This window comes from Phascolarctos cinereus, unplaced genomic scaffold, assembly GCF_003287225.1.
Source record: "Phascolarctos cinereus isolate Bilbo 61053 unplaced genomic scaffold, phaCin_HiC Scaffold_4;HRSCAF=312, whole genome shotgun sequence".
Taxonomy (NCBI): Eukaryota; Metazoa; Chordata; class Mammalia; order Diprotodontia; family Phascolarctidae; genus Phascolarctos; species Phascolarctos cinereus.
This window is the reverse complement of record NW_027555847.1, coordinates 567,828,094-567,852,201: the sequence shown is the minus strand read 5'-3', so window position 1 is coordinate 567,852,201 and position 24,108 is coordinate 567,828,094. Positions and strand designations below refer to the sequence as shown.

Sequence of the window (24,108 nt, the reverse complement as noted above, 5' to 3'; positions counted from 1 at the left end):
CTCTTAGGAGTAGAACTATAGGCCTATGCCTATGCCACCTCTCTGGGTCCAAGCCAAACATTTTTCACTGAACTTTCCTGTGTCCACCTTTGGCTTGCAGGCACTGAAGATAATAAACCAGTGCTTTTCTTCTTTAGGCTAATAAGACTTGTTGCTATTAAACTTGTCACCATCATGATATTGATAAATATGGATTAAATGAATAGGATTCTGGAGAAACAGAAAAAATGTTGCAGTTGATAATTTTTCTTTTAAAGTTTGTTACTCTATAACAAAGGTGGGGAACCTGCGGCCTCGAGGCCACACAATGGCCCTCTAGGTCCTCAAGGGTGGCCCTCTGAACACAAAGGATTTGTTCTGTGAAGTTTAGATTCAGTCAAAGGGCTGCACTTGAGGACCTAGAGGGCCACATATAGCTTTGAGGCCACAGGTTCCTCATCCCTGCTCTATAATGCTTAAATGATAGTAACATGTAGTTTTTCTTACCAGGGAATTAAGCTCTTCATTTAGATCATGGTACTGATTTAGTTTGGTGCCTAATAAGTCAGGCACATTGTATAATTTTCGAGTTCTTCTAAATCAGTGTCTCTGTCCTAAAAATAAATATATTAATGTTCAGTCACAATATTTCTTTATTTTATCAAATTCTATTTAAAGATATTTATTAAACATCTGTTGTGTGCAAAGCACTGTGCTAGTATGGAAGCACATCTTTAAAAATCTCCTTTTTGGTTTCTCCAGAAATAGGAATAAATATTTTTACAATCTAAAAACCTTTCCATACTTATCCTTTTAGCAGGTGAGTAGTGGGTCAAGGAAAAAACAAAACAACATTCTTTCCTAAGGAAACTATCAAAGACAGTAACCAAAATTCAGGACAAAAAAAATACCTCTTTTAAAGTTAATGATCAGTACCTTCTTTGAAGTGACAGTGTAATGACCCACCTTTCTCCATTTAGAAAGGATTAAATATTGATCAGAGGACAGTCCCTTTGATTGCTCCAGGAGAACCCTTGAGAGATAGTCAAGGAGGAATGGAGCAGTGATTATTCTTAATTACTATTGTTCTAGAATGTTAACCTCACCCCCAAATGTATTTTAACACTCTGACTTTTTTTCTTCAAGATTTCTAAAAGTGTTCCCTCTGATTGTCTTGGGGTAGAGAGAGATGTCTGAGCCAATTTGGACATTTCACTCTTTTAGAAGAGCTTGGATCTAGAATAATGATAAGCTAAATAAAATTATTTCTAGCAGACTTGTACCTACAACATAATATATAGTATTTTTCTTTGACACTGGGGATACAAAGTTGGAAAATCCCCAGGCCCTCTTTACATGAAATCTTGCCCAGCTATTTGTCTGCCAGTCTGTAATTGAGATCTTCATTCAATAAATGCTTAATTAATCAATCACCTACTGCGTGAAAGGCAATGGTACTAGAAATGCAATTAGACTCTGATCTCAAAGAGTTTGTAATCAAAGATGAGTAAAAAGACATGAGTATAATATAAGAGAGTATGATATATGGAAAGGAAAGGTCCAGGTAAAGTGCCATCATCATCACAGCAGCTGACATTTATATTGATATAAATTATATAAACATTTACATAATGCTTACTATGTGCTGGGCACTGTGCTAAATGTTTTACAATTATCTCATTTGATCCTCACAACCATCCTGGGAGTAGATGCTATTATTATCTTCATTTTACAGTTAAGAAAACTGAGGAAGAGCGAGGTTAAGTGACTTGTCCAGGGTCACACAGCTGGTAAATGTGTGAGGTGACAGAGCTGGGTGGTGTAGTAGATAGAGCACTGGGATTGGAATCAGGAAGACCTGAGTTCAAATCCAGCCTGAGACACTTACTAGCTCTGTGACCCTGGGCAACTCACTTAACCCTGTTTGCCTCAATTTCCTCATCTATAAAATGAGCTGAGAAGGAAATGGCAAACCATTCCAGTATCTTTGCCAAGAAAATCCCAATTGGGGTCACAAAGAATCAGACAGGCCTAAAAGGATTGAACAACAGTTTCCTGACTCCGCGTCTGGTGTCCACTCACTGCGCCACCAAGTTGTCCCATAAGAATAAAAGCTTATAGAACTGAGCCAATTTCATACCTTTTGACCCAAAGACCCCACTACTATGATGACACTATAAAGATGTTAATAGAAAGGAGTGGAAGGGGAAAACTTTCCTTAAAACCTAACTGTGCTTCTCTGCAGCTTTCTGCTGTTGCTTCTAGCTCTGTGACATCCCTGCAAGCACCTGAAGACAAGCTTTTGTTTCTCTTTGACATCCAACCATCCCTGTATGGTGTGCTCTCCAGGTATCCAGCTATGCTCCTCAGGACACATGCCAACTCATCTGGTTTTCTGAAATGGTGATTCCCACAACTGAATCCCAAACTCAAAGTGCAGCCTGACCAGGGCAGTGTACAGCAAGACAATATTATTTATCTCCTCCTAGACATTATACCTTTCTTACTATAGCCCAGGAGAGCACTGGCTGTTCTGTTCTAGTTCTGGCTAACAGCGTCATCACACTGATTCACACTGAGATTGTAGTCCATTAAGAGGCAGATGTGGGGGAGAGGTTAGTGGATAAAGTGTTGGGTTTGGAATCAGGAAGACCTCAGTTCAAGTCCAGCCTAGACACTTTGTAGCTGTGTGGCCCTGGGCAAGTCACTTCTCTTTGCCTCATTTTTTCCCATCTATAAAACAGGAATAGCATATGCCTTGCAGGATTGTTGTGAGGATTACATTAGACAATTTGTAAAAAGCTTAGCACAGAGCCTGGCACAAAGTAGGAGCCATATAAATGCTTATTCCTTTCCCTTCCCATCTCCTCACCACCTCCCAAACAGGAATGAATTTTTTTTCACAGAAAATATTGTTTAGCTAAACCTTCCATTTAGAACATCCCATTGTTTTTGAAGTTGGTATTTTGAATGCAAATATAATATTTTATGCCTCTTGAATTTAATCTTATTCAATTCAGCCCAGTTTTAGTCCAATGGTATCAGACTCAAATAGAAATCAATCCCTATGGGCAGGATAGTGACTTAGAAAACCACAAATTAATATTATCTATATTGAACTGTATTTGTATTTATTTTGTTAAACATTTCCCAATTACATTTTAATCTGGTTCTAGTCCACTCAGGAGTTTTGTGGGCTGTAGCGAGCTCACCATCTCTGTTCCAGTCTATCTAGACCTCTTTGGACCTAGACTCTCATACGTGTTTGTAGGGTCCTGATTGGGGAAAAAGGCCATAAAACACAGTAACAAGTGAAAGCCATAAGTGAAAACTCAGTGAAAGATGGAAGCCCAGACATGGTTACTTGTTTAAAATCATAATTCAGATACTGAGTCATAACTGAGATAATGTGACCAGGCAATAACCGTCATATGGACACAGTGACCAATTCATGACCAGCACATGTGACCAATACACAAACTTGTGTTTGGGCATTTGCCCAATAACATTGGCTTAATGCCCAAGCTTAGAAATGAGCTCATTACTAAGCAGAAACCCAAAATATCCACCAAGCTATGTGCTTTATAACTCCACCTCCTTTTGTCTGATTTTTGTAATTACTACTGGGCTTTCCTGGGGGTCTTTTGATCCATTATTGAGACTGTTTTCATCTGGCAGCTGCTCCAGACTGGCCCCTATTGTGAGTAATCCATTATGATTATTAAAACTATTTATTAAACTCTACATTTAATCATAATGGACACCTTGGCCTCTTTTTCCAGTAACAAATTAGCTCTTCTGATTGGGGAAGCTGAGAATATTCCAGTGCACAGAGATATTGGCCCTTGGAAAGGTACAGAGCTCCCCAGCCAGGGGAACTGGCTATTCATTCACACTTCATGTTGTCTGCAAGTTGAATAAACATGCCATCTCTGCCTGCATCCAAGTCTTTGATTAAAATGTTGAATAACATAAGGCTAAATACAGATCCCTGGAGCACATTCCTACAGACCTTTCTCCAAGTTGACATTGACTTATTAATAACTACTCTGTGTCTAGTCATTCAACCCAAACCCTAATTTACCTATCACCTAGCTATATTTCTTCATCTTATATATGGGCATAGAATGAGAAACCTTGCCAAATGCTTTGCTGAGATTTAAGTATAGCACATCTCCCCAGCCCCCACCCCTTTCCCATCTTATTACTTCAGAATAAAAAGAACTGAGATTAGTCTGACACAGCTTGTCCTTGATAAATTCATGCTACCACTCTGAGATCACTGCTTCCTTAGGTACTCACAAACCAGCACCTTAATAATGTGTCCTAGAACTTTTCCAGGAAGAGAAGTTAAACTCCCTCAGCACTGAAGCTTGTAGACTCTGTCCTTTCCCATTTCTAAAAAAAAAACTGGGACAATATCTACCCATTTCTAGTCTTGTAGTAGCTGTCCCATTTTCCAAGAGATGTCTAAGTCTACCAAAAGTGGCTCAGCAATCATGTGTCAGTACTCTTTAGGCTGCACTTTGTGCCTAGTGACTTGAACTCACTGATCCTGTCTCATTTACCTTGTATTTCCACTACCCCCTTACCATTTTTGTTCTATTCTTTCCACTGATCACTCTCTTTAGGAGGGAAAACAGAAACGAAATAAGAGTTAAGTAGGTCAGTTGTCTGGTCATTATATCCCTCTTGAACAGTAGCCCCATTCTTTTTTTGATCTTCTTTTTATAACCAACATAGATAAAAAATCCCTTTGGCTGTCCACAGCATCAACCACCACCTCCACTCATTCTGGGATGCAGTGCTCCTGAAACAATTCTTACAAGACTGGGGTATTCTTTGGTATTCCTCCTCCATGTTCTTTATAGCACTTTTTGAAATGTGGATTTGTTCCTGAGTTCCCTGTGTCTACATGATGGACTCTTAAGGTAGTTTCTCTTTTTCTTTCTCATCCAAATTATTTCTGTTTATGTCTTTAGAATTTCATTCTTGAGGGCCTCCCATTACTTGGGTCAGCTACCTCTTAAAAATATTAAACCATTTAATCTCTCTACCTCCTCTGAATCCTTTGATGTATGCTCTCCTCAAATCTAGGTGACATATCAGATTATGCAGTTTTCCTTTCTTCTATATCATGACTTCTATGATAGGTTCCCCAATATGGCCAGAATCAAGTCCAAAATAGCAGTTCATTTTTTTAATTCTTTCACCTTTTGAAGGATGAAATCATCATTAAAGTATGTCACAAGTTGACTAGCTACTGATTTTGGCAGAAGGAGAGTGTGTGGCAGTAGATATCCAGATAATTCGGCTCCTCCTCCGTACACTGCAATGCTTTCATAGCAGGTTTGTGATGTTTCCCAAATTCCCCATCTAATTCTTCCTTTTTGTCCTGATGGTTTACAGTACACTCCTAACAATAATATTGATTCTTTTTCCAGGTCTTTTGATCCTCACCCAAAGGCTCTCCACCATTTTTTCCCCTCAAGTTCTTGATTTCTTTGCACGAGTAAAAAATTTTAATAGAAAATTAACTCCACCCTTACATGAACTGAAGTTAAATGAAGTGAGCAGAACCAGGAGGATGTTGTACACAGTAACAGCAGTATTGTATAATGAGGAACTATGAATGACTTATTCTCAGAAATACAATGATCCAAGACAATCTCAAAAAGTTCATGATGAAACGTTATCTATCTTCAGAGAAAAAACTGATATTGTCTGAATACAGACTGAAGCATGCTATTTTTCCTTCCTTCCTCCCTTCCTTCCTTCCTTCCTTCCTTCCTTCCTTCCTTCCGGTTGAAGTCTCTTTGTACAAAATGACTAATATGGAAATGTTTTACATGATTGCACATGTATAACCTATATGGGATTGCTTACTGTCTCAGGGAGGGGGGAGAGGAAAGAGGGAGAGAAGGCTAGAATTTGAAACTCAAAACCTTAAAAAAATTATTTTAACATGTAATTGGGGGAAATATTATTTAAAAAAGTGAAATATATATTATATATATGTTTGGTTCCTTTTTTCAAAAAATTCAACATTTTATTTTCTGATTCGCATTCTCTCCCTTCCACCTTCCCTCCTCACTCCCACTGAGAAAGCAAACCCCCTGCCTGACCAACCCCCAGTGGCCATGTAAAACCAGCTTTCCTGAATCGGTCCTCTGAGTCTACCACCTCTCTATCTGGAGGTCTGTATCAAGTTGCGTTGCGAGTCCTGTGGAACTGTAGTTTGTCACTGTGATGATCAGAGTTCTTAAGTCTTTCAAAGTTGTTTGTCTTTATAATATTGGTGTTACTGTATAAAGTGTTCTCCTGGTTCTGTTCACTTTACTCTGCATCAGTTCATACAAGTCTTTCCAGACTTTCTCAGAAACCATCCCCTTCATTTCTTACAGCATAGCAGTATTTTATCACATTAATATCCCTACTACAACACATTCAGCCATTCCCTAATTGATGGATTCATTTTCATTTCCCACTTTTTTGCCACCATGTAAAGAACAGCCATAGATATTTTTTATTGCTTCTTGGAGAGTCTTCTGTGAATTATTGGCCTCCTGCTTTACTATGTTTCTTTTAATGCTGTACCTTCTTGTTCCCTCTCTGTAGTATTAGACTTGTCAGAATTATGTGGCTATTTTCTCTCTCCTCCTTCCTTTATCGTTTAAAATTCTCTTGAGGCGATTTACAAGAAACAAGAAAGTGTTTTCGCTGGCATTTGTCTGCATATATTTGATCCCTTTTTAAGTGTCTATTATCGCTATGTTTTAAGCTGTGGTCTAGAAATCCAAATCTTGTTCTCAGGCACCATATTTTGAATCCACTGTTCATTTCCCAATTCTGCCTTTTTTTCCCCCTCTTTGGAATCCTGTACCTGTAATAGCAAACACTAATGAAAACATCATCTGTGCTCCTAAGGGCTTAGTTTTTTGCCCACAACTCCATAATCCTTAAAAATATTTTTTTCAGATTCTACTGCTAGTATCATTTGTCTTCACATGAATCACCAGAAATGGGTAGCAGTCATCATGTTTGACAGTTCTTGGGAGAGACTTCATCACATCCAGACATCTGCCCCAGGGAGAAAGCAAATATCTCTGTTACTTATGTTGGGTGAACAAATACTCTCAGCAGGGAGTCACCAAACACTGATGTTTCTTTTTCTTCTGGCCATTATTGGACTTCTCACATTATGGTACCTGTGGATCCACATCCTTATTCTGTGAAACACAAGAAACTATTTCCTATGGAGAGGAGCCCAGCTACCCTTGCCACAAAAAGACCCTCATGCTAGAGAATGTTCAATGTTTCTTTTGCAGGGAGGCAAACTGCCTATTTGTGGGACGTGAAGCTGTCCAATTGTTTCATGGAGGAGGCTGCAGTATTTTGGGCTTTGAATAAACAGAGGGACTTCAAATAGATAGAGATGATAGGATATGGGTGGAAGGTGGGAGTAGGAATCAATTCATACAAGGTTTATCAGTGGTATCATCTTTGCAAAATGTGGAAGACAGAACATGATAAGTATTACACATACCTCAAAAACTTTTTCTTGAGAAACTTTTTCATTAGCAATTAACTCCCTAAAAGTTGAGATTCTTTCCTTATGTTTCAGTAGCTAGAAAGAATTAGAGACAATTTATATTATAAAAGGAAGAGAAAATCATTCTGTGTTCTTATTATCTTTACTGTATGTTACTGGGCTTCACAGGAAGAATCTTTAAGTATATATGATTAAAGATAACATAGGTGTCTCCATAAAGATGAGGTTATATTTTCAAAGTAAATTCATGAGAGGTCAATAAGGCTCTCTGAATATAAAAACAGGCTTAATTCAAAATACTACCTTCAATATTTGGAATCCCAATTAATTCTAATGGCACAAAGTTTTATCAAAATTAAATCGATACATGCAAATTTACTTTTATTATCTCACTAGTCTTACCCTGAACTAGGCTTCTCTCTCCATTTAGATCAACCTGAGAAGGATGATTTCTTTGAATTCTCACGTTTTCTCCTCCAAGCCCTTTCTTTCTATATTTCAGTTACAAGACACAAAAAACCTCCCCAGAATTCCAGGCGTATGTCTTCTCTTCTCCTCAATTCAGATCATTTGTTTTTCTTTGGTGAAGAGCCCAATTATCATGAGTCTAAGTATCCAACTTGAATATGTAGCCTCATTTCTTTAACGAGGTAGCATTGTTGTCTACTACATTCCTTGCTGTGTATGTACTTCAGATTCAAAATGAAGCATCTCTCAGATCTACCGCTCTGTTCTTATAATGCTCATTTTGAACACCATACTTCTGCCTCCTCTATTTCAATTGACTCTGCCCTCAAATCTATGCTTTTGGCAATTGAAGAATCCTTGAGTGTCAAACCAAGAACAGAAACAAACTCTAGTAGATGAACTTACCTTATACTTGTAAGAAGTAGGTTAAATATTACTTAAATGAATGGGTTTTTGAATCAACAAATACTCTTGTGAGGGGCCTAGGAAAGCTCTGGAGTTCTAAGATTACTTCTTTGAAAACAAAAATTATTTAAATATTAGTGTCTCTTTATGCCTTTATGTTGCTTTATTCTTTGACTAAACAAGAGGGTTATTATTTCTAAGAGTAAGAAAAAGTCACCATACCTCTTTTTCCAAACTTTTTTTCTTAGAGTTGAAATGCTTCATTTTTTCATAAACATTCTCACTGTCCTGCAAATGTTCATTATCAGGACTATCTGTATCCTGAGAAGAATAACAAGATTAAAACTGGAGAAACTAGACCAACTAGAGTTTTCAATAAAAACCAACTTCAGCTACTTATCCTAAAGCATCTCAAAAAGTATTATGTGGAAGGATTTCATATAGCTTTATATTTATAACCTAGTCCTCAGAAGGAAGTAGAGGCTCCCCAACAGGGAGATGCATGGTGAACGTAAGCAGTCTGCAATGCATTACAAGTAAGAAGTGGGGTAAAGGATGTCACTGAAGAATGATGAAGAATGCAAGATAAAAAAAAAAAAGAGGATGGGTTAGTCACAAGCAAAGACAGCTAGGTGGTATAATGACAGGGAGTGGCATTATATGGCCTCTGTATGAATGCCAGGCCTGGAATCAGGAATCAGGAAAACTCATCTTCCTGAGTTCAAATCTGGCCTCAGACACTTACTAGCTGTGTGACCCTGGGCAAGTCACTTAACCCAGTTTGCCTCAGTTTCCTCATCTGTAAAATGAGCTGGAGAAGGAAATGACAAACCACTCCAGTATCTTTGCCAAGAAAACCCTAAATGGGGTCATGAAGAGTTGGACAGGACTGAGAAACAACTGAACAATAAAAAGTCACATGCAATAGATGGTGATAACCAATGGATAGCCTGTGTGCTATACTGGTGTCTTTATGATGTCTAGAGACCACGCAAGTATACAATGAATAGATCCCCTAAGGTGAACTTACAGATAGGATGGGAAGTCACACAGGATAAGAAGTTATAGATTTGGTGGTAATCTATATCATTAGATGGAAGATCCACATCAATGAGATCACAGACCCATTGGAGTACTAAAGGTGGTAGGACAGTATAATTTCTGGGACCCTAATATCCATCAATAACTACACACCCAATATTTTTTATTACTCCCTATACAAAGCAAAGGGGTAGTTAGGTGGACTAGTGGATAGAGTGCCAGCCCTGGAGTCAGGAAGACTTCCTGAATTCAAATCTGGCCTCAGACACTTACTAGCTGTGTCACTCTGGGCAAGTCACTTAACCCTAGTTGTCTGTTTCCTCATCTGTAAAGTGATCTGGAGAAGGAAATGGCAAACCACCAGTACGTATTCCAAGACAACCCCAGACATGACTAAAATTGCTGAACAACATCATAGAAAGCAAAAAAGGAAAAAAAGGAATCTGATTACACTGGAAGCAGGAACAATTTGACATCTCTATCTGTTCTGTAATTGTTATTTCAATAGCAGAGGCACCCTGGGGCACTTGGCAATATTGCTATATCTGAGGATGGCCTGGCCACACCAGGAGGTTCATCTTTATTTTTTTCTCCCAATTACTTGCATTATTATATACCTCAACCATATTTTGGGCCTCATAAATAAAAAGTTCCAGCACAAGCGCCTAGGGACAGATCAAAATGAATGTACTGGTACCCAAAGGTTGTGGCTTACAACAACAGTCTGTTGTAATTACGATAGATGGTGTTAATGAACAAGGAAATGTGCAAGATAAAGGAATAGGGGAAATGAGGACCTGGTTTATCCACACCAGGCTTAATCAGTCCATTAAAAACTGATTGTTGTCATTAGAGGGGTAATGACCTTAATTCTGAAATCTGAAGATATTTAATAAAGGTTTTAGGCATCACATCTAGTTATATTTTTGCGAAACTTTTTCTCTGCCTTACCACATCTGGTTTTTGCAAACCTTTTGAAACGTTTTATTTACCTCACAGGTAAGCAGTCCCATCATCAGAGCCATTAAATTGTGCATCTTTGATACAAACTGAGAAGTTTTTTTCATATATGGTGAATTTAAACTCTCTTCTTCCAAAGGCGGGCAGTCCAGGAACAAATTTGAATGCATTGTCTTCATGTCCTGTGGTGGATACATTCAAATTTGTCTTGTTAAAAGCTGAGAATCAACCAAAAAAAGGGGGGTGCAGCTAGGTGGCACAGTGGATAGAGCACTGGCCCTGGAGTCAGGAGGACCTGAGTTCAAATGTGGCATCAGACACTTGACACTTACTAGCTGTGTGACCCTCGGCAAGTCACTTAACTCCATTGCTTAGCAAAAAACAAACAAACAAAAAAAACCCAACCCAAACAAACAAAACAAAACAAAAACAATAAGCAGAGAATCTGCCTTTTTTTTTAAATGAAAGTCCTAAATTTTAGAAAAGCAAATTACCTAAAATCACAGGTTTAAAAAAGAGAAACTAGAAGCAGCTTCTCTTTGGCAATGACATTTTTGGTTAGCCAGCAAAGATCAGAATTAAACTCCAGTCTTCTTTTTAAAAAAAAAAAAAAAGAACCAAAGATAAAATTGTAGAGTAGACTTCTAATAGAGCAAAGTTTCACTCATTCGAAACTGGTCACTTAACCCAGTTTGCCTCAGTTTCCTCATCTGTAAAGTGAGCTGGAGAAGGAAATGCCAGTTGGTATCCTTGCCCCAAAAAAACCCAGATGGGGTCATGAAGAGTCAAACATGACTGTAAAACAACTTAAAAACAACACTATTATTGAGACTCAGAAATGCTGGCCTGGTCTGGGATTATGGTACAAATTTTGGAGTAAAATTGAGTAATTTTAAGTCTGTTTTCATACTGAAATATCACAAGTAACAAGTATTTGGATACTGTATGTGTATCACATTACATATATGTATACATACACATATATCAATTTCATACTTATTTTTTTATTTTATTTTTACAATTTTACTTTTCCCAATTGCATATAAAAACAGTTTTTAACATTTTTTTTAAATTTGAGTTCCAAGTTCTCTCTCTTTTCTCTTTTCTCTCCTCCCTTTCTGAGACAGTAAGCAATTTGATATAGGTTATACGCGTGCAGTCTTGCAAAACATATTTCCATATTAATCATGTTGTGGAAGAAAACACAGACACCCTCTCAAACCTCCCTCCCACAAAAAATAAAGAAATATGAAAAATAGTATGCTTCCATCTGCATTCAGACTCCATCAGTTCTTTCTCTGATGGTAGATAGCATTTTTCATCAAGAGTCCTTTGGAATTATCTTGCATCATTGTATTGCTGAGAATAGCTAAGTCTTACTTAACATTTTAGAGAAGAAAATATTGCTAGCATCAACATTTTCTCACAAAACCCCTATTCACATTACATGGAACATCAAGATTCCACAGAACAGTTTGTGAAACATTAATCTATTTTTTAAAAAATTAAAAGTTGAACTGATGCCAGTTACTATAGATACTAAAAAGTAATAAAGTCATATGTGTACATATTAAACTATATCCATTTAGGGAGCTGGAACTGTAATTTTCCAATACAGATAAACAATTGGTCTTTAACTTATTATATTTTAATAGACTCACCAGTGGCATTGAGAGATTAAGCAACTTGCCCACCATCACACAGATGTATCAGGGGCAAAATTCGAACCCAGCCTTTCTGACTTTAAGGATTACCCTCTAACTATATTCTCTCTCTAATATAACCTGTGTGGTAGCTATGTAACAAGAATGATCAAGGAAATCCTCTAATCTGCTAGACTGAGGCCCTTTCCAACGAGCTTCAATGATTCGGACTTACCAAAGTTTTTGGTCATGTTTGATTCTTCTGTGGTTATGAAGACCCAGCCACCATATACCACAAATCATCTCCAAAATTCTAAAAATTAGGGTTTGGTTTGCAATCTTTCATGGTATTGTAATTCTGAAAAACTGATACAGGGTGATAATTTCATTTTACCTTGCTGACAACTTTGTCACTTAATTTTACTATTTAAAAAAATATAGTTGTCCTGTGTATGTGCTGCTCTTACCCATCCCCGCCACCTTAGGACAGAAGTTCCCATGAAAGCAGGGATTGCTTCCTTTCTGTCTTTGTGATCCTAGGGCCAAAGCAGCATTCCTTGCTCATTGTTGGTGTTTAATAAAGGCTTTGTAAGTCAATTTGACAAGGTAGAAAAGGGATTAAAAAAACCAGAACTACTGGTTTAAAATAACAGCAGCAACAACAACAAACTTTCTCAAAAGCATTGTTAAGTTACTGCTGGTGAATCAATCACAAAAATTCCAATTTCTTCGGGTTAAACATAATATCTATGGAAATAAGCTTGAAATCACAAAAGGCTCTTCTATTAACATAGATCCCCACATACCTGAAGAAAACTCCCCAACATGTGTATCTTCCACTCTAACTCTCTTTCTTTTTTCTTTAACACTTCTTTCTGCAAACAAATGCTTCTGTTAGTTTCATGTAATTTGGTATTACTGATATGTTCTAGATTTTTTCCAGAAATTAAAAGTCAAATTCATTGTTCTACAGTTTGCAGAATCTTCTGACATTATCAGAAGAAATCCAGGATTTTATTAGAGCTAAGACACAGAAGTCCTATTTCTGAAAAAGACTGAGACTATCATGTATTTTGCCTACAATAGAATCTTCCATAGGTCACAATCAAAGGACTTGTAGAGGGTTGAAGTAGGTCTGAGGAGGAGAAGGACCAATTCTGGAATTAAAAATTCAAAGCCCAGAACTATGAAGCCATTTATATGAAACTACTCATATGAAAGGGATGTCACCTTTGTGACAGAACTTAAAAGAATAATCAGCTAGTATTCTGTGAGCCTCACAGTGAGGCTGGTATATTGCTATTAAAACTATAACATATAATCTTCCATCCACAAATAAAATCTTATATGATTGAAGCATGAATGACATCAAAATATGAGTAATCCTGGAACCTACTTCAATTTTGTGATAACCAGTAATGTTCCTGGAGGCTCTGATTACCTAGGACCAGTTGAAAACTTATGAATTTTGGCATTAGGGATTTTGAATTTATACCAATACCTTTGCAGTGTCTGACTTCCTTATTTCTTCCAGCTGTTGCTTCCACTGAACTGTTTCAAGTTTCCAGTTATAATTTTGCTCCTCACTCTTTGCAATTTGCTGCTGAAATTTTGCATTCTCATTTTTTACCTCATTGATCTGCTGCTGTAACTTGGCATTCTTAGCCCTTTCATTTTCAGAACTTGACTGCAGAACTTTAACTTGAGCAACCAATTTGCTAAGATTGGACTTCAACTCCTGCCTTTCCTGCATCTTGACTTCCTCATGTCTCTGGAATTCTACTTGGAGTAACTCCTTAGTGGAAGCTGCTTTCCCCAGTTCTCCTCTGAGATTTTGTAACCTCCCCATTTCTTCCTCTTTCTTGTTTAAGGTTTTGTCCATTTCTAAAAAATAATTTATGGACTTATTCTTGAGCTCTAATTCATTCTTATGCTTCTCCTGAAGAAGAACATAATCTTTTTTCATCTTTTTAAGCTCTAATATTAAAGTGTTCTTTTCAAGCATAGATTCCTCAAGCTGTTTTTGCATTTCAGTTGAAACCTCCTGCAAATTCTTCAAGGAGTTTTCAATATCATTTTTTTCTAGGATAACCCTGTACTTGTCTTCAATAAGCTCTTCAACATTCTTCTTCAGTTTATTTATAATGTCAACAAATACCTGTTGTTTGGAAATTTTCGTTTGTAGCTCTTTGACATTATTCTCTAAATGGAAGTTACTATACTCCAATTCTGTTATTTTACTTTGCTGCTTATGGTTATCTTGTTTTAATGTATTTATGACATCATTCAAATCTATATGCTCTTCCTCCAGGGGCTGCAAACTTTCAAAACCATGCTTTGTATCTTGGGGATTGAAATCCTCTATAGATGCCTCACTCCAAGTACTGGTGTCAGTGAAATAAGTTAGGAAATTCTCATGGCGGTTTGGAGACTCTGTCCTTACTTCCTTTGGACAAATGTTTGACTTCTCAGGAGCCTCCCTAGCATTCTGGGATTCCTTTGGGCTAACAAAAACCTATTTTTAATTGAGAAAGCAAGAGAGAAAAAGAGACAATCACTATTTCCATTAATATCCTACTACTCAGAATGGAAGAATTTTAACTGAAAGATCATTAGTTTTATGCTTTAGTGCCCAGATGTTTGTCACTGTCATTTAATATGAAGAGACAGTGTGCATATAGCACTTGTTCTTTCATCTCTAAGATCTAGGACACCAACATCGCCTGAAGAGTAAAATCATCTGTTTTACAGGAGCACCATTAACTGTTTGTATCCCCATAATTTCTCAGGACATGCAGTCTTTCAGACCCTATGCTGTTTTTCTTGTCTTCAAAAAAATTAAATCAATCTACTAATAAACATACAACCATGAGAAAAGTTATCTTTTATATGTGGAAGCATTAAAAACCTGCCAATTAAAACTACTGGATCCCTATGTCAGGATGATATTACTACTCTGATTTTATCATTATTAGAGTGTCCCAGGATTTGAAGACTTTGAAAGACTGTAGGTACAACATAAAATATACAAATAAAAGTGGCATATGCTGATTTTGTCTACAACAAAAAGAAGTAGAGGAAAAGAAGTTGTAGACCTTTGTTAAGAGATTTATGAAGACTAATAGTGCTATATGACTGTATAGTGTTTGGTGGGTCCAAGCTCTTTATTTAACAAATGAGGAGACAGATATTAAGAGACAGTTAATTCTAAAGGGATTAACACTAGCTCTGGGCAGGCACATGCAAGAATCTCAGTTTTACAGAATTTAACAAAAATGACCTTTAAAAAAATACACCACTGGGAGAAAAAAAAAGTTAAAGCTTTCCTGACATTTGGTGAAAATGAAAGACTGCTCACACTTCTAATCTGAAGGCAATAGCTGTGATTTTCCCCATCTAACTGATGACAGACAATGTTACTCATTCTGTTTTTTTGGTCACATCTATTTGACTGCGTCAGATCTTGAACAAAGTCTTTGTTTTTGTCCAGAGGGCATGGCAGATGTAGAACGCTGGTCTCTTCTGAGTTCTTTGTGTGTTCAACATATTGCTCAGCATCAATCTGTTGGGATGGATGGATAAATTAGGAACTTGCATGGGAAAAAAACCCACAACAAAACAGCTATTTTGCCTGGCATATAGGTAGGGTAACAAATAAACCTTTTTATTCTTTTCTTTAAAGATGTTGGCTTACTTAAAGCAATTAAATTTCTCCCTGTTAAGTGCTACATTTTATAAATTTCACTACAAACTCTAGGAAGATGCATTTTTTTTCTTCTCTTTCTTCTCCAGGTACCCTGAGACATCAATACACACTAATTACTACTACTACTCCTACAACTACTACAATTACTAATAATAATGAGGTTGCCCCTACATTGAATCTTGATTTTGGTGGCATTATGCCATCCAGTTGGGGGATAAGATATCCATTCTGAAATGCTAAGACTTCAGAAAGGCCATTTCACTTTACACAAATGTATCCCCTCCAGAATTATCCTCTTTTCTAATATCTTAAGATATCCAATGCTAACTTAGTCCAATTTAATCAAAGTACCAGTTTCCACTGCACAGTACCATATACAAACAACTATGTAAATTAGCATGGCAACATAGAACTAAGGCTGAAAAGAAACTTAATTGAGTCTAAAACAAATGAAGCTGTAGACAAGAAAGAAGCTTGATAAAAATAGAAAATACTATCCATAACACTAGTAGGAATATTCACTGTCATCATTATGACATTGAAAGGGGTGGTGAACATCTGGGATTTGTTAGGAGAATAAGTTCCATACAGGAAGAGAGAATCTGGGTCTGTGTCTAAGACATTTTTTTTTTACTGTTCCTATGATTGTAATGACGTAATACTACTTGTAGTGTTGTACTGCAAACCTATACATAAAACAAATATTTTAATAACTGAAGGCTTTTATTTTCTACATCATTAATCTTATCACCTTGGCTTTGTGAATAGCAGTCTGGTCAAACCCTTCTTTAAGAAGTGATTCCCCAATCTCTGTGCACATGTTATTCTCATACAAGAAGCTCGAGGTCTTCTTGAGGTTTAGGGAGGTGTCCTTAATAATGCTGTCAAGCAATGACTCTTCTGTTATTGGGAGAGGCAATGCAAATTCATCGTAGACCCTCGGAAGTGAACTTTTGGGAGAGTTTACCAGAGTTTCTTCAGTATGCACATCTTTTTTGATAAAAAATGTCAATGTGTCATTTTGCTCTGGATTTTTTTCCTTTTTTACACTACTGTGATTGGCAGAACCATAAAATGGTCTTTGTGGTGCTGCTTGCCTTGTAGAGGATAACTGTTCACCATCATTTTGAAATGGTTCATTTTCATCATTTAGAGCTGCTGTTCGGTGGAATTTGCAAACAGATTCAAATCCTCCTTGAGTGACAGTCTTGGTATTGTTTGGATATATTAGTACAGTCTGTAAACGGTCCTCAAGACTGTTATCTTATAGAAATGGGAAAAAAAGAGGGAAAAAATCAGAATCATCTAATTTTATTGAAATAGATTTTTTAAAAGAACTTCATTGTCATTGTTGTTCTGCACATTCATGTACTGCTTCACAGTTTACAAAGTGCTTTCCTCACAACAATACTGTTGAGATAAGTAGGGCTAGATTATCCTATGTTAACTCATATCAAGGAATAAAATTTGCTAGGGGTTTGAGAGCTACGTATTATTTCAGCTAAACTAACAGACAATTTCTTTTATTCGATAGTTTTTTTTAGTGCAGTTCAAAATGTCAAATTGACATGTCACAGAAGAGCTGGCCACATTAGACAGATCAAATTCCATCAGACACAAAACAAGGATTATGTGTGTTCTTTTTTGTCATTTTGGAGTTCTGTTGCTTGAATAAGTGGACCAATGGCTTTGGCTTAATAAATCTTTTTATGATACTGTCAACCTTACAGAGTTTGTTCTAAGAAAGACAAACAAAATTAGGCTATATGTGGCATGTTTATTTCTCTCAAAGCAGGAGACATGCATGCATAACATGCATGGGAGTTCATTAGAAAATGAACTCAAAGAAAGGCCAGTTGAAGGACAGTATATACCTTTAGAGCAGGGAAGTGTCCCCCTTCTTTATTTAGGATGCCTGTGTCAGTCAAAATTCTAGTATCAAGAGGTTACAAGAAGATGCCCCCCTGAAGACTAGGTTCTGTCATTCACAAACAATGAAATGTCATAACAAAAAAAGAATGTCATAACAGGATCGTGTCCATAAAACATCAAGATAAGAAATGTGCCATTAATCAAGATAATATCTGGTTCAAGGCTCCTGGTCCTTAACAGTCATAAACGGAAGAATTTTCCCAGTCAGCTTCATCCAATAGTGTGGATGCCGACATAACAAGGAGCATTTTGGGTTCACTCAGAAAGCATGCAAAGGATTATGGTCTGTTAACTGAGTGGGCCAAAATGCCTTTCTCCTGACTGGCCAATCCAAATGTTTAGCTTTGTTTCAGGTGATGGAGGGCTCAATACAGTGAACTTGTAAACCACATTGATTGTTGAACTTTTAGGTAAATAGATTAGTGAGGACAAAGAATCTGAGAATATGATCCCTAGTGGCTGTCCCCACTGAATTCCCTGCTTGCTGTACCAAGATGGTGAATTTGGTGGCTGGATAAACTAGTGAGGACAAGGGGAAAAGCATGTATGGTTCCCAACTTCTACTTCCTGTTTGCAGAGTACAAAGCCCTGTCTTCCACTAGACAACTGTTTCTATTAATCAGAGCTATTTAATAAGTCACAGTGGTTATTGTTATTCTCCCTTTTTGGATAACAATTCATCAGGATTACTTGACCTGCTAAAAGACATGTGGTTTCCTCAAGTCTGGGTGGTCTCACCTAAGGACTCTCTAGAAAAGCTAATTTGCCAGAGGTCTCAGAGTTCACTGTGTAGTCAATGACCAGGTGCAAGTGATTATTTTCTCCTTCTAGAGAACTTACTACTTCACCTGAGCAGCAGCCACTGTCAGTGCAGCGCAGGGAGAACAAGGATCACAAGCATTACATCTGGCATAGGCTTTTGAGATCCCCCTGAGGTGTGTAGCTTAAAGGTACGATGTGTTTACTGCTTCTCTACTCACTTGTCTCCTGAAAGTAAGACAGAATTCTTAAAGTAAGAGTGAGCCCCATTACGGTCTGGATTTACCTCTGCAGTTCTAATACTGTAACATAATTATAAGCACCAAAGGTAGCATTGGCAGCTATAGACAATGGATAACAAAATAAATAATTGCACTGGAATGTTCATGTTAATTTCTGACAAGAGATTTAAGAGTCACATCTCTATCACCTACTAAACTGTAGACAGCTTTTATTTTATTGGGACTTTGTCAGGAAAACTGATAATTGCCAATCAAGGATAGGAGACAAAATCATCTTAAAAGAAAAAGCAGGGAAGTCAGCTGCATACAAAGGCTCCAGCCAGGAACCCCTCCAATTAGAATCCCGAGGGAGCCAGACGGTTTTCCATAGCAGTTAGCCAAGAGAGAGCTGCCAGTAAGAATTAAGGAAGGCTAAGGATCATGTTTCCACCAAGTATGGAGGATAAATGAAATTTTACATTAACCTGCAGAGAATTAACTATGTTTATGTTTCTGCCAGTACCAAGAAACAGTTATATATGCATGAAATAGAAGTCTGTGTCCCTTAAAGGGTTGAAAAAAAGATCTTTTCATTTTCCAGGTTATCAGAGAGAATAAAATCATGATTGAAAGAATAGAAGAAGGGCTTATTAATTTGCAGGAGACAGTAAAATCAGGTAATAAAAAATCTGTGGTCTTAAATATATCTAGGTAAATGCATGAGGCATGTAAATAGGGCAGCTAGGTGGTGAGGTGGATAAAGTGCCAGGCCTGGAGTCAGGAAGACTCATCTTCCTGAGTTCATATCTGGCCTCAGACAGTTACTAGCTGTGTGACCTTGGGTAAGTCACTTAACCCTATTTGTTCCAGTTTCCTCATTTGTAAAAATGAGCTGGAGTAGGAAATGGCAAACCTCTCCAGTATCTTTGCCAAGAAAACCCCAAATGGGGTCATGAAGAGTTGGACATAACTGAACAGCAACCACCACCACATAAATAGTGGAATAAACTTTCTTATACAAGGAGACAAATTTGACTTCATAAACATTGTTGAGACTTAGTGAGATGTGATTCAAGCATTATTAAGCACATACATACTATGTGCTAAGCTGGGGATAAAAAGCCAATTTGGAAGCTCTGTGGAAGATAGGTTAGAAAAGAAAGAGAATGAAGGCAGGGGCTACTGTATTCAGTTAGAGGATAGGTGATGAGGTCTTGAACTAGGATGGTTGTGACGTTAGTGAGGAGAAGGAGACAGACTGAAGGGGCAGAGACAGAGTCAACAAGGCTTAGCAACTGATTGGGCACAGAGTCAGGGAGAATGAACTATTACTGTGGAATTTGTTGTTATTTAGTCATTCTGCTGTGTCTGGCTCTTCATGACCCCTTGTGGACTTTTCTTGGCAAAGATATTGGAATGGTTGGCCATTTCCTTCTCCAGCTCATTTTTACAGATTAGGAAACTGAGGCAAACAGGTTAAGTGACTTGCCCAGGGTTAGAGTTAGTAGACAGCTAGTAAGTGTCCGAGGCCAGATTTGAACTCAGGAAGATGAGTCTTCCTGACTGCAGGCCCAGCACTCTATTGCCTATTACTGTGGAGGAGTATACCACATGAAAAACAGAACAGATAAAGTAGGAGAAGAGCAACATTGAAAATTATGAAGATATACTCGATTGAAGAAAACCAGGACCCAGAGAGAGGAAAGTATATTGCTTAGGTAAAGATCAGTGGAAATAGATGTTGAAGAAGTGTTACAGGAGTATATTATAGGCCACACACAAAGAACAAGAAGGAGTTTTGAAATAAGTCACAAAACTGGCATTGAAACATAATACGATAATAATGGGATACTTCAGTCATATAGACATCTTTTGGAGTTCTCTATCAATGGAAGGACAGCTGACAAAATTTTGAATTTCCATAATAATTTTATTCTCCAAAAAGTAAAGGAAGAGACAAGTGACAAGAGCTAACAATTTGGACTTGATTATAACCAACGAGGAAAATGGCTGCTTTAGTAGAAGTGATGGAAATCTTGGGCAAGGTGTTGGGGAGAGTGGAAGAAAGTGACCACTTCATTCTAGGATTTATGGGAAGAGGAGAGTGAAACCAGACATGCAGGGTAAACAGATTTCAAAGAATTAAGAGAAAGGATAGGTAGGATCTAATGGTCCCAAATTATACATCTCAAGTCATCCCAAGAGGAAGTGGGAAATTATTGAAAGAACTGGTACATATGATTGCTTGAGACTATTGGTAATCCTTAAAAGATCATTAAGAATGGAAGAGAGGACTATTAGTAATCTTTAAAAGATCATGAAAATGGAAGAGAGGGCATGACTGGAAAAGGGCAAATGTTCTGACTTCCAAAAAGGAAAAACTTGGAATCTGCAAACTATAAGTTGGTGAGCTTAATCTCAATTCCTGGAATAATTCTAGAATATGTTATTAATGAGATGATTTTAAAAGGAAAACAGTAATCCTTTAAAAAATATGGTATAACATTATAAGAAAAAAGGCAATGCTAGACTTAACCACATTACCTTTTGTGACAGAATTGTTAGATGAGTAGAAGAAGGGAATGAAGTAGCCATGGTATGCCTAGATTTTAGTAAAGCATTTGACAAAGTCTCTCATGCTATTCTAGTGGGCAACATGGAGAAATGTAGACAAGATAGAGTTACAGTAAGGTTTAATTATTAAGTGACTGAATGAATAGAACCAAAAGTCAATTTAGAAAAAGGACTAATGCAGTGACCTGGGGCCTGTTTAACATTTTTATCAATGACCAAAAGATTTGGATGAATAGATGGTCTGATTTTGAAATTTAGATTGTACGAATAGTTACCAAATTGGAAACAACTTATTTGGATCCAAACATTAGGACCCCATAATCTGAAAGGATCAAGACAGAAAAGAACAGTGGGTTAAATCTAATAAGATCATTTTAATAGAGAAAAGTATAAAGCTCTATGCTTGGATCCAACAACATACAAGATGGGAAAGGCATAGCTTGACAACAGGACATCTGAAAAAGACCTGAGGGTTTTAAATGAACTGCAAGCTTAATGAGTCACTAGTGACTGGCACATACTAAGTGCTTAATAAATGTTTATTGACTAATGACCGCCTGGCCAAAAAAGCTGATGTGAACACAGCCTACATTAAGATGCACAGCATCCATAAGTTGGGAGGTGATGGTGCTCTGTCCTGCTCAGATCATATGTGAACCACTGTTTCAAATTATGGTTGCCACATATGATGACATATCCAGAGAAGAGTGAGCAGGATGGAGAGGTAGTGGTATCAAAATCAGAAAAAGAGGCCACTTAAACTACATGCAAGGATCACTGCAGGCACATACTGACTTTGAAAACCACATATTAACATTATCTATGTTTTATTTATTTTATTAAATATTCCTAAATTACATTTTAATCTGGCTGAGGCAGTACTTGGGAGTGTTGCAGGCTATAATGCAGGCCACCACAACATTTCTGCTCTACAGTATGACATCATTTCCCACAAACTTGTACTCCTAGACTTGCCATGCCCTCTAGAATTTTATAATCCTGCAAGATGACATCATCTTTGAAACTCACTTTCTCTTCTATCCCTAAGGCCCCTCCCTCTTTCTGACTAGAGAGGGTGGAAGTTGAAAGTGGAGACTTCCTCCCAGATCCTTCATTTAAGGAGGGTACCCTAGGCAGCCACCATATCATCTCCACCCCTCTGGACAACATTCTGCCCTTCATCATACCCTTCACCCTCCATTTTTCTGCTTCTTTTTGTGTGTTGTCTTCTACCATTTGCTTTTCTTTGTATCCCTAGTGCTTAGCACAAGTGGTATATAGTAGGCATTTAGTACATGTTTACTAACTGATTGACAGGAGTAGTATTAACATGGTTGAAGGAGCTGGGAACTAAGAAGAAAAGATTCAGGGTGCACAGGATAGTGTCCTTCAAGTATTTAATAGGTGACCACATGGAAAAGAGATCTACCTTATTTGTCTAGGACCTAGAGGAAAGAACTAAGAGTAATGAAAGAAATTGTAGAGGTCCAGATTTTATACAAAAAAGAATTCCAACAATTAGAGCTATCTACATTATAATGGACTGCCACTGGAAGGTGGTAGGTTCCCCCTTATTAAGAGTTATTGCAGCATAGGTTTGATAACAACTTGACAGGATGGTGTAGAGGGAATTTTTGTTCACATGAGGGTTAGGTTAGATGACTTCTGATGTTCTTTCCAACTCTGAGATTCTAAGCCTCCTTTGACTGTTTTATTTCTAACCCCACCCCCATCCCCCAATTTAACTAAATCTATTCCTATAAACACAAGCTTTGTATATTAAAGACTTCCAACATAACCAGAGGTCCGATCAATATTCAACCCTGAAGTTGACTTATCCAACTCATCTCCTAGGCTTTTGCTTCATATCTATCAAAACACAGTCACATACACACACAGTTCTAACTCTAGAATGGTTCAGTCATCTGTTATTGGAAGATCCATATGTAAATCTTGACTCTCAAGCCAACACTTCACTTATATCCCAACAATGACATGTGCTATAAGAAATGAAAATTTGTGGATGAGACCACATGAAAACACTACGTAATCCATACAGCCCTATACAAATATAAAGAATTGTAATTATTATGGCCAACGTATATCATGACATGACTAGAACCCAAATAGTGATAAATGATAAAATAGTGAAGAAAAATAAAAATGGAATAATTTCACTTGCCTATATAAAAAAGTAGGTAGAGGAAATGTTTCATTAAATCTATTAATGTCCTTTAAAACACTTAAAATACCATATTTGTGAGCTGTCTCAGGGTAAGGGACATCACAGTTTTTCTGCTTTTTATATCGTTACTGAAGATATACCTACCGTGTTTTAAGTTGTTTAGTGTGGCGTAATCATCTTTGTTAACTGTGTACGTGGGCTCTTTTTCCCTGTGTACTTTGCTTATTTCATCCTATAAGCACAAAAAAAAATAGGAACTAATAAAGATTCTTCCAAAAATTAAAAAAAAAAAGAAAACACTGTCATCACTATCACAACCTGAAAACACCTATAGTTTTTCTGTTTTCAGCCTGTAGGAAATTAGAGTGAGTTATCCCTACAGGAGAGTGGGTTATCCAGGCCATTGCCATAAGATGACATATCTTAACTCCCTTTTAACAGAGCCAATTCTATGTAAGTTGTGACATTAAACAGGAAAATCCAATGCCAAAGACCTCGATATACTATTAATTTAGTTCTGAGGTCAAACGATGTGCCCAAGAACACTGATATAGCAAAGTACAACGAACAATAAAAATGTCTTTATATACTATGGCAAATTGTCCTTTTTCTCCAACATCAGCAATTTAATCGGTGAGAGGCTACATGATACCACTGGGGAAAACTCCCCTGAACTTGGAGCT

At 37.3% G+C, this 24,108-nt stretch overlaps 2 protein-coding genes across 3 annotated transcripts in view; one reads left to right on the top strand and one right to left on the bottom strand.

The window, feature by feature from the left end:
- Positions 1 to 24,108, top strand: part of RIOK1 (RIO kinase 1) — a 140,090-nt gene that overhangs the window by 57,861 nt on the left and 58,121 nt on the right. The window lies entirely within an intron of this gene.
- CAGE1 (cancer antigen 1) overlaps positions 1 to 24,108 on the bottom strand; it is an 86,261-nt gene that overhangs the window by 45,460 nt on the left and 16,693 nt on the right. Inside the window, 10 exon segments of the mRNA XM_078153624.1 lie at positions 487 to 557; positions 560 to 593; positions 7,526 to 7,606; positions 8,627 to 8,725; positions 10,438 to 10,587; positions 12,855 to 12,923; positions 13,550 to 14,563; positions 15,407 to 15,610; positions 16,506 to 17,017; positions 23,570 to 23,657. Of these exon segments, the coding sequence (XP_078009750.1) occupies positions 487 to 557; positions 560 to 593; positions 7,526 to 7,606; positions 8,627 to 8,725; positions 10,438 to 10,587; positions 12,855 to 12,923; positions 13,550 to 14,563; positions 15,407 to 15,610; positions 16,506 to 17,017; positions 23,570 to 23,657 (2,322 nt within the window).